The 12070-nt window shown below is 35.7% G+C and overlaps 1 protein-coding gene across 1 annotated transcript in view; it reads right to left on the reverse strand.

The window, feature by feature from the left end:
* Positions 1-12070, reverse strand: part of UCHL3 (ubiquitin C-terminal hydrolase L3) — a 28230-nt gene continuing 16160 nt past the window's right edge. The window contains exons 5-7 of the mRNA XM_080359559.1: positions 4353-4428; positions 1783-1841; positions 1-499 (exon numbers count right to left, since the gene is read on the reverse strand). Of these exons, the coding sequence (XP_080215685.1) occupies positions 416-499; positions 1783-1841; positions 4353-4428 (219 nt within the window). The 3' untranslated portion in view covers positions 1-415. The remainder of the gene's footprint in view (positions 500-1782; positions 1842-4352; positions 4429-12070) is intronic.

Consider the following 12070-nt stretch of genomic DNA (forward strand, 5'->3'; position numbering starts at 1 on the left):
ATCATTATAATGAAAAGATGGAGATTGCCTCATATTTCAGGTTTTTACCCATTAACATACCACATACTCCAAAATGTTATCTGTGAATGATACAAATGATAATCCTGCTCTGAACTAGCTCATCATTATTATTACAAAATATCACAGACAGTAATTCCCAAAACTTTTAAGGGGGTGGAAGGGGAAACACCCACCACATAGATATCTTGCACAAAATGCATGCATTTATATAAACACCCAAAATTGCTTTAGGAACAACCAGCAAAATATAGCAAGGAGAAATGCAAAGTTTATTCCATGTATGTTACAATTAATCAACATGTTAGGGAAGTATCAAAATTTGTACTATTAACATATGGCAACGGTTTTATTGTTACAATACATTGCAATAGATTAGCACCACTGGAAAAGGCTTTTAAGCTGCAGACAGTGCAATTGCATTAAATCTTAATTCTTCTGGGTCACGTTCCATGAATTTCTTGCAAACTTGTATTGCGTCCTAAGGAAAAAAAAGTAAAAAACAAAACCAAAAAACATTATAAATCATACTTATTAAAAAACCCCCACAACTGATACATGAACATATGCTTTATACAAATTATGCTCAATTTTTTTTTTTCCCATAAAGGATTACTAAATAGTGTGACAAATCTACATAAACCATATTTCTGATCTGAATTACCATTATTCAAGATTATTTACAGTGGTCATACAGGCAGCATAAGTGAACAAAAGTTTTAGGCAGAACCTTAGCAACAGTGATTTTTGTGACTGAATATTACTTTGTGCAACAGATGTGTTGCTTGTCTGACTATCAAAATGCATCTCTGAAGTTTGCCTTTCCTAGTACTGCTGTATTCAGAAATGTTTCCTTTGTCTCAAGATGAATCTAAGCTGTGTGGGCTAAAGACTATAAGTAATTCCTTCATCTAGCTTTAGGGTGCAATCTGGAGAACACATGTTATCAGTGAAACTGAAAAAAAGACATATGAAAGAAGGAAAGCTTTATCCAACTTCTCTCCCTGCCCAAACAAGCACAAATTGTGGGCAAACTTTACAGGCATTAGTCTATGCTACTAAACTATAAAAGACTTTGTTTGTTTCTTAGTTTCTCTGGTTTCTTCCTTTTGTGAAGCTAATCCAGTCTGGACATCACAAAAATCAGATCTTTGCGTTGCCTTCTCTCAGCTTCAACTTCACATCGTTCTGTGGGGATGACAGTTTGTCCTCCCAATTCATTGTATTCCTTTCCCAGTTCATTTCTCAACTAAACATCTCCTGACACAAAGAAACACCCAAAGGAAGCCACGAAACTGGAGAAGGAGGATTATTACCAAGTGTCAGAAAGCAAATAAACTTCTGTCTAGCATGGCACCTATCAAACTACAACTAAATCAAAGGAAAGAAAATGAAAAAATATCCCAAGTTTTCAATCTGATGACTTCATTTCACATACAGTTTGAAAAGAGTATGGGTATATGAAAACGTCAGCAGAGAAGAAAAGTCAGTGTGATCTTCTGTTACGGTCAATCCTTCCGACATTCCTTGTTATCATGGTATTATACTCTCATCCACAGTCACAACATGAGCATTCTGAAATACCCATTATAAACCTGAGTAAACCTAACTTTGTCTCACCATCCCACTTGCTTTACTCTTTGTCCAACCATATACATAGCGAGACTTTTGCATAAATATTTTTATAAGTATTTTTAAATAAATTTTGTGCAAATATAGCAAGAATTTTCTATAACACCATTTAAGAAGGTTTTCTATTCCTACCTCTAAAAAAGAGTCGTCACTAGTTTCCCCATGGTTTATTGGAAATGGCTTGCGCCCATCTGTTGAAACACAAAGCAGGATTAAACAACACATTTATAAAATTAGAAAAGCTTCATTTTTCCAGTTAAATCTCTTTGAACATATTTTTTGCTCTGCCCTTACAAAAATGCTACCTCATTTTTTATAAAAGAATCCCACATGCAGTTAGCTGTTCCATGGTCTCTCCTCCACTGCTGAATGGTTCAACGGGTGTCACTATGTATAGTCTGTTACATTAAAAAAAATTCAATCAAAATAACAAAATAATTCTTAATATTTTATTTGAAAACTTTAAGGCTAGAAGTTGTGATTGTTTTAGTGCCAGCATAGTACTTCAGTTTTTCAAGTAGAGGAGAACAATTTCAACTACACTTAATGGATTTATCCAGATAGACAGCTGTACATCTGTGGTCTTTCCCAGCTGTGATCAGGGACTCCACGACAGAAGATACCAAACCCACCAGTTTGAAGAGTCTGGCATAACTGAAATTACTTTAATTTAAAACAAATATGCAAACAAACCAAATAGCTTTAAAAGCATGAAGTACCTTCACAGCATTTTAAAATGGTTACTATAGTTAATTCTTTTTTTCTCCCATTTGCAATATAATAATGCTATAGCTCTCAGCTTTTAAAAATAATTTTATCCATTCAAATATGTTTCAGGTTACTTGTGAAGAGCTAACAGTATGAGAACATATGTCAGGATATCCTAAGTATTTGCTAGACCAAATTCTCCTTTGGCTCTGTCCTCCCTTTTGAAGAGTTTCTGCTCCCCAAAGATTTCATCGAAGTTTACAATACTTCCAAACTACATTTTCCATAACTAAAAATAGATAACTTTTGGATTTGCATGAACAAGAGGGTGCTCATTATTTTAACATCCATGATTGATGATACAACAATGCAAAATCCTCAGAACATGCCAGGGAAACAGAACTAAATGCTCTGCACTGTTGCAAGCTAAGTTTGATTTGATTTTTTTTTTTTTTTTAAACATACATCTTGGCAGAACAGCATTTTAATTTCATGTGCCTATAAATAACATGTTTTCTATGGCAAAAAAGTGCTTAACATCCATGTGCTTCCTTAGCATTTTCTGCCTGCCAAAACCCACATGCTGGTCACAGTGACTGAAGTCAGTGGATTAATTGAAAAACCTTCTCCAATTTTTCTACTTTGAAGTATTCTTTTTTTTTTTTCCTTATTCTGCTGGTACAGAGAGAAGTTATTTTAAGAACAAAGGAAATAGTGGTACTAGCATTCCACTATCCAGTTGAGCTATGTGCCTCTTTTTAGGTTTTTTTTTGTTGTGTGTAGCTTGTTTGTTTGTTTGTTTGTTTTTTCTACATTTAAGCAAAAAATTCAAGTGGGTTTTCTCTTGCACCATTCTTATAGAGAACAGCTAAACAGGGTAATCATAGTCTGTAGTGTGCTTTTTAAGCAGAGCAAATTAATGCACAATGAAAAGGTAACATGGAAATCATAGCACACAACTGGAAGACTGAGCCACCCATCAAGCCTTCAGATTTAGAGTCATAAAATATTTATATTGCATCCTACAGTAGTTGCCTCACTATTTGATCTAGTTCACTGACAGACATACAGCATCAAAAAATACAGAACTGTGTGCCTGTTGTTCGTGACTTATCACTGATAATATCCCTTAGATCACCTAAACGTAAGCACTTCTTATATACCGCTTATGCCCCAGGTTATAATTAGCTGTCATCTGTTAAGGGCACTGAGTAACTACATGTTGATTTTCAGAAGATGAAAATGTTCTCACCATAAAATACTGCAAAAATGATGTTTGGAAAGACCAGTGACCTGCACCTTTTAAATCCTGATCTACTTGCTAGTTTTCTGAAGGGCCTGCAGCAAGATCTAGTTGCTCAGCAACATGTTTAAGATCGAAGCCATTAGAGAATGTCTGAGCAGATCTTGGTGCTACACAATCTGAAGAGGGGAAAAAATAGCTGTAATTCAGAAAACAGAGACTGTTTTACGTTTAACTGTCTAGTGACCGCAAAAATATAGAAGAAAAAATAACCAGCCTATAACAAATCAGTTGCAAAGTATTACTATCTGGCTAATATTCTGACTACAGCATTTTAGTTTAAAATGTATCATACTATTTAATAATATATCTAACACTTCTAAAGTGGCATACAATTAATGTATTAATTCCACAAGCAGGGACATAAAACAGTACTTTCCCCTCTGAAGCTTTGAGGGTTTATCAGTTCTTTCTTGTTTCCTGTCCTTGTAAATCATGGAGGGAGTTTAGACACAGCCGAGTGTTCAGCACCATTTTATCTTAATAGGAGAGAGTAAAGGAAGGACAAACCCCCCAAACAAGGGAAGAAAGCTGAAAGTGTTTGACAGAACCCCAGACCTTACGATGCTGTTGAAAAGAACCTAAGCCCTACATTAAATCAAGGAATCTCTCTCAAACTTTGATAGCTAACAACATTACTACTTGTATTTGTTTCAAACAAATTGAGAGAACAGATAAAAAGTGTTCTTACCCAATTCATAGAGATGACCACCTACGTTAACGAATGCAATAAAGTGAAGATCTACTTTTTCATCTATACTTGGTGCCTGCAAGACAAAACAAAACGAAATTGTGTTCACCAAAACCCTTATCACAGTATGGTTAACGAGAACATACCATCATAATACGCAAAAACACCTGGCTGAGAGAAATCTCAAATGAGAAGCACATTGTGGATCTATACAGAATGGCAGAAGTCACGCTGCAGAACGTTTTGGAATATAAAGAAGCTTTTTGCAAATGCATGGGTCAGTAACAATCCTTTCAGTAAAGTATCTGGAAGTATTTCCAATTATAGGTCTACATAAAAGCTTTATTTTTCATTACTGAATTAGAAGTAGCATCAGCTCAAATATACTAACATTAAAAATAAATATTTATAAAAATAGCAACTCCTCCACTAATCCACCCCCCCATAACTAAGTGACGCAGGGCTGAACGTTGAACCTATATATTTTAAAACTGAAAATATTCATCTGGTCAAAATAATATTTCCTCCTAATCCACATATAGTATAGTTAACCTGTTCCCTCCTCCCAGGCAGTTGAAAGAAACATACTCCAAAGGTACAATTCACACATCTTGGGTGGGGAGGAAGGAAAACAGTCAGACGTGTCTAGAGCTGTTTGTCTCAGAAACTTCTGAAATTCCAAAGTGGTATCATAGGCATCATCGCTACATACCAAGAAAAAACTGAAGTGCAGTGACAGCTTCAGGTGATATGACATAAAAAATAGTTGCAGTTGGTAAAGATGCCAAATCCCACATTAGTGTCTAATTCCTGCGAAGACATATGACTTCATGGCTGTTTACTGATCAATTAAACCAATCACATGGGAAATCCAGGCTCAAGGAATTTCAGGGTTAGGGGAAAGACTACTGACAGCTTAAAAGCTTTCATCTGAACATAAACCACTTGGGCTTAAACTGATTTTAACTAGAAGAGCTCGAAGTATCATTATTTCAGATGACTTTGAGATGTTCAGGTTTCAGTTTTGATCAAATTTAGGACAAAATACAGTTGTGCCTTTGACCATCTTGAGGGCTGTGTTCTTTGCCAGCTCCTAATAAACACCTTTTCTATAGAGGGACACTTGGCACACTTGGAATGCTGAGCCTATATGCAGCTAGAAGACAGATATAGAAGCCATAAAAAAAAAAAGAAGATTAACTTTTCATAGAGCTTACTTAAAGACAGTGCTGCTCCTATAGAATCCTGCTGAGTTTTCATAAATGCCTAATCTATGTAACCTGCTTCCATAAAGTGCTATTGTCATAACCCAGGAGAAATGTTGTTACACTTTTAATTCCCCAGCCTCATAGAAAGAAAGTGCCATGCCATTATTAAATTTTCTACCACGTTATAACTTAGACAGTCCCCTTCCTTTGTGATTTCTTTTCATCTAATGCAGATACTAGTAGATTTAGTACCAAGTAGATCCATTTCATTTCTTGAAAAATTAGCATCTCGATCATTTTTGACAAACAATTATTTGTGTAATCATAAACACAGAGAAACAATAAGGTCTGAATAGTCAAGACGACGTAAAACTTTATATTATAAAAATCTGTTGCTTATGACTTAGGCAAAGTAACTGGATTAAACTTTCCCAGTGTGATGAAACTGATTCAAAATCCCCCCACCCCTCCTTAGGGAAAAAAGCGACATCCACGGCATATGTGCACAAGTACTTGCACGTAGACGTGCACACAAAAAGAAGCCTCATCAGGCCAATTTCTGCTTCACCGGGAAGCTCTAACGCTTGAACCAGAAGATTTTAGATTTCAAAGGAATGGAAAGAAGAAGGAATGTCAGCTTCTTCTGTGGTCTCCTTGAAAAGCTACACCTTTGGCCAAGTTTTCAGCTTCTAATAAAACAGTCTGTGTGAATGTTTAAAAGAACAACAGAAGAGCTTTGAGAAGTCTGCCCGCATGTTCATCACTAGGTAGTATTTCTAGAACAATTACAGAGGATTTTCTCTTGATTACTCTTCTTCTCAAAGACCAGAGTAATGTGAACATCAGTCAAGTGTTGGGATGATCTGTTCCTTTAGTTTTTTTTCACTTAGAATCCCACTCAACATGCAAAAGGAGACAGCAGATTTGAACAACCGCATTTACAAACCACAACAGGAGAAAGACACAGAAGTCTAAATAAGATGATTGTCTAATCAGGATTTTGAACTAACCTATGGGATTCAAGACACATTTTTCAAGTTTTCTGAAGAACTGTAGAACTCAGTGAATAAAATTTCTATTTCTTTCACATCCAGGAAAGACAGAAAGAGGACAAACACCAGCATCTTGGACAGCTTACAGAAGCTTATTTTATGGTTTCAACCTTAGTGTAAGAAACAAGTTTCAGTTGTATGGGTTAGTGGACATCACTTTTCCAATTTATCTCTTCAAAAGAAAAAGAAAAAAAAAAAAAAGCCTGGAAAACCATGACAGTAGACTTGAAATTGGTTTGAAGAGGAAAAAATGCAAAGTTTGGTGTTCGAAGTGATGGCTCTAAGAACATCTTCTCAGCTATTATTTGTTCTCAAGGTACTGATATAACACTCAATTATAATAACATAGCATATCTTCATGATATCAATATCTTCATGAACAGCCACTCTCACACACTAAAGTGATAGCCAAGGTTGTCATGCCCTCCCATTTTGGATGCCACATTAAAAGCACCTAAATGACCAAGTCCCGATTTTTCAGTGGATTTGACTGCCTTCTCTGCTAAGCTGGACATTCAAGTGAAGTAATAAACAACTGATGGCTGCTCTCAGAAGTCAATTTTAATTGATCTGTACCAGGTCAATACCCATTAGTTCATATTCTCAAAAAAGTACTTCTACATTTCTTCCTCTGTTCTTCAGTAGCAGATTTACAATCAGTAGTTTTTAAAATGGCATTTCCAGAAGATTTTACTATTAAAATGATAACTTTTCCTAGTCCCTTTTGTTGTATTGAGTAATTCCTTGATTTTACCCCTCACCACACTGTGTGCTGCCCTCTCCTCACCAACTGCAACAGTCTTCTTACTTGTTGTTGCACTAACCTTCAGAAGCTCAATGATACACCCCTATGTCACTGTTTGCCCAATCATATCAGCTGATAAAGTATATTTCATTACCTACACAGTTTATCTTGCTAATGCACTCAGATCATGATCCTGGTCTAAACGTCAGTGTTCAGTTTTCACATATTTGAAATCCTTTCATCTTCAAATGTTGCTAACTTACAACAAAACTGTTCATCAAATTTGATGTGCAACTGGTTTCTTTTCCCCAAAACTGCATTTCTGGGACAAACACACAATTAGGGAAAAAGAAAAAAAAAACCCACAACAAACCCGTCTTGCTCTCATAGACATACTAAACAAGTCCCCACCACATCCTGCTTAAATTTTATTTATGAAAGACTACATTAGAAAAACAGGTTCAATGGCAGATTTCAGGCAACTTCTTCCAATCAAATCTTATATTTTTATTATTTCCTTACATCTGCTCTTAAAAGGAGTGAAACAAGAAGTCTCACAAACCATTTCAGTAGAACGCTTTGCATTACAGGTAGTGACTGGGAAACAAAAAAACACCACTTGTGTTAAGTCAAGAAATTGGCATCAAGAGTCTGACAGGTTCTGGAAGGGGTGAAGACTGATAAGGAAAATACAATTTTGCAGAACCTTGATGAATAAAAGGTTTCAGATACACCCAATTGAAAGATCATGACAAAAGTAACTGAAGTCTAAGAGGAAAAAAAATCCTAGGCATTTAACTAGACATTTTCACTCAAGAGAAGTTACAAGAAGCCAAAGAAAAACAGATTCAAAAGTGAAGTTTACATAACAGAACATTAAGGTATGGTTTGGATTCAATAAAGTTTGAAATAAAGGGGAAAAAGTGATGCAATTGCTATTGGGTAGATTAGGTGCCTGTAATTTCCATTTTGAAGCATGGAACATGCTTGGGCAAATGTACTATGTAGGCCTGTGAAAGGCATTTGAATCCTGGTTATAATACTGCAATTAAAACAAAGACCACTGGAATGATGATCACAAGTTTCAGCAAGATTATTTCTGGCTCATTTTCACAGAACAGTGACATTTCCATTCATGCTTAATACACTGCAGTGAGTTTACAGTATTTGAAATGCTCTAGAGTTTCACAGCTGAACATACACAGCTCAATTTAGATCAAGGTATCCCTTGTCCAGAATAATGAAAAAGAATTTCTATAAGCAAGGTGCTGAGGGACTGTACTGCGTGTGTACCCAAGAATGGACAAGAAGTTCCTTTGCTAAGCATTCCCTTATGTATTTTTTTACTGTGCTGTCAAGGCAGACAAGCTGTTACAATCTTATTAACTCTATGTCTTCGACTATAGCTAAAATACATAGATGTCAGGTGAGGTACAATTCCCAACTGCAGGATAGTAGCATCTGAATTTGAATGGGAGAATGTCAAGCAAGAAGGTAAAATACAGAGGATGAGCTCTATCAAGGACCAGAGCACCTGGATATGGAATGTTTATACAAACACAAATCTACCTTTAGATCCATAAGCAAGGGGGATTATACAGCAGTATGCTGCTCTAAATAGATATCGTGTGTTTTAAAGAACAGGAATTCTAGTCTGACATAGAAGGTAAATGGGAAGAGAAAAAAAAAATAGAGCATGTTTTCCAAATTGAGAAGCGTAAGAAGAAAAAAGAATTAGGACATTAGCTTGATATATACAAGGCAGCAAAATGATCCTAAGGCAAGCAGAGACACTAAACTAAAAAAACAGCTGGAAGAATGAGATCATGACAAGGACTGATAAAGAGTTAACATTAGTAAAGAAGCATGTTGTTACCTATAGCTTAAAAAATTGCCACATCTACTGCAATTGATCAGGTTTGCAGAGAACATTTCAGGACAGTATTTTCAATTTATTTTTTTCTATTATGTGTTCTTAACTTATTTGGAGACCTACTCTAAAAAGTCAATAAAAGTTTCAAAGTAGGAAAAGTGGTTTTATTTAAGGAGTATAAATACAGTCTCACATCATTAAGACTTTTGCTCTTAATTTTGAAACAATCTGTTTTCTGTCTGTCAATGTTTAAGTGGTAGAAATGTACTTAGAACTACAAGAAAGTTCAACTGTATTTTAAGCACAATATGCAGGATGTTTCCCCCCCTTAAATTTAAGTGCACAGATTTCTTAATAAAAGCAATAATTGAACATTTTCCTACAATGCTGAGACCAATTCACTGCTTTGTATATTTACCAGAATGATCAGAGCTATACTAATAATGCTTGTTGATGGGCATTGACAGGACAAAACTTGAAGGACAAGGTAGTATCTATTATCAAGCCAACTGAGAGAGGTTTAATTACCCAAAATGCTGCCTTTTTTTGCATAGTAAACTACATATACTTTGTGTGTACTTGAATCTTCTTAGAAAGGTATGTTATACAAAAGTGTAAAGGTAATGAAGATATTTTAGTTACCAAAAAGTATCAGACTATATTGTATTCAGTGATAAATCTTTGCATATAAGACTTTGAATTTTGACCTGTCAGATGGAGACAGGATCTTGGGGTAGTTAAGGAGTAGTATTTTAAAACTATTTTTAACGCCAAGCTTCTGTTTTGCCAGATACAGCTATACTGAAGACCACTTAGTTTTTGAATGAATTTTTTTAACATTTTCAAAGCAAATGTTTACTGCTAATGATGGAGGAGGAGGGGTTTTTTAGAAATTTTCTGAAGAAAATAAAACTCTCAACTTGCCAACAGTGGTTTTCTAGCTTAACCACAGCAGATCATGCTGTGACATCCATCCCTGGATAAGTCCTGGCTTAGTTAATGTTAAAGCAAACTCATGGTCAATTAATGTTTTTATTCTAGGCAGGCACACTCGAGCTCAAGTCTTCTTCAAAAAGTCTTTTGTGAACAGCAAGCTTATATAGCTCAAATTCATAAAAGATTCCAGTTTCGAATTACAGAAATATGATGAAGAATTTTTCAACTTTTGCTGAACAAACAAAAAAGCCCCCAGGTAAAATGTCAGAGGTTTGCTAGTGTTAATGGCATGAATATTAAATGAAGGGAGAAAGTCTAAGTCGGGAAGAACTTAACTCTGTGCCTCCTCAAATCCCAAGGTATTTAACTAGTTCCAAATGATAACATCAAGAATGTTCCATATTTCTGAAGATTACAAGGGAAATAGATACTTAATAATTGCAATCATTGTTCACATAAAGAAGTCTGGGGAAAGCTCTCATCTTGAGATACTCATTAGGGTAAAAATACAAAAGCTATCAAGAAATGGAAGCATTTGGAGACTAACTTTTAATAGCAATAAAATATTAAGAAGGATTTCCACATCTGGAAAGACAGATCTGTAAGAAAAAGGAAATTATTTGGACCACTGTCAGAACAGTTATTTCACCTCAGTAAAAAATCCACATACCTCAAAAAAGAATTTCCAGTAACACAGGTGAAATGTGGTCATTACCAAAAAATGGGAAAATCAAAATCACTGTCTCCATTTTGCATTAAGACCACTGATTCCAAACATATCAAGATCTTTTTGTGTGTACTAAAAGTGTGATCACTCCTTAAAAGCAGGATGAAATACCACTAAAACCATACTTCCACTTTAGTGTTTCTGATGGTGATCACAGGACAGTTTAGAAATACTGGCTATTCTGTGCATGTAATTTTTTTTTCTACATTTTCAAGATTTATTTGTGCCCTGTGGGAGAAGAAAGAAAAAAAAAAGTATATTTGATGACAAGCTTAATCATAGAATCATAGAATCCTAGGGATTAGAAGTGACCTCAAAAGATCATCTAGTTCAATCCCCCTGCCGGAGCAGGAACACCTAGATGAGGCTACAAGCTTCTCTTACTAGCATGCCTTCACCTTCAAGTAGAATGTATGTCTACAAACTGGATAAAGAAACAGATGTCAAGTGAGAAAGTAAGCCAGCTCTTTGGGATTACAGGAAACATTTCATCTTTACTGAAATACTCAAGGACCATTAAGCAAGACTTGGAATGAAAGGAGACTAGGTTTTGGATATGAGAACATAAACCAGGTCTCAAACACAGAAGAAATAATATAATGTAACAAAGAACTAGAAGCTCCTTGTTTTAGCACATCCAAATGAAAGATCATGAAGATGAGCTGAAAAGAAGAGGTTGGATGTGGAGCCTATGGAAAAAAAAAAAGCTACTTCATGAAGGGCAAACTTCATCTATGCTTTGAAAATGATTTGGCACATGTATTGAATCAAAAATACCTGGACAGCAAAGCATGGAGTGATGTACTTTTGCTGTCCGATATGGGGGAAAGAAAAAAATAAATAAAAGGAAGGAAGAACGAAATCCTAAGGATGGTTGAGAAAAGACCCGAACAAAAAATGATGCCTTGAAGATTAAAGTTTTACATGGCAGAAGGCCAGTTGTGTCAGAGTAAGAAAAGACTGAAGATGGACTACACTTACAACAGAATGAAGCCCAACAGATGGAAGGCGTATCAAGGGCCGCCAACGACGAAGACGGATTGACGGACTGGTAGCCTTTGCAGGACCTACATGATTACGTTTGGCCCAGGAGAGGGATGCAGAGTGACACAATGGTGAAGCCTTCGTTCTGCTGTGGCTAACCTGAGGCTGCGATGAGGATGGTGGTGAAGACAGC

Source organism: Nesoenas mayeri (genome assembly GCF_963082525.1).
Source record: "Nesoenas mayeri genome assembly, chromosome: 1".
Taxonomy (NCBI): Eukaryota; Metazoa; Chordata; class Aves; order Columbiformes; family Columbidae; genus Nesoenas; species Nesoenas mayeri.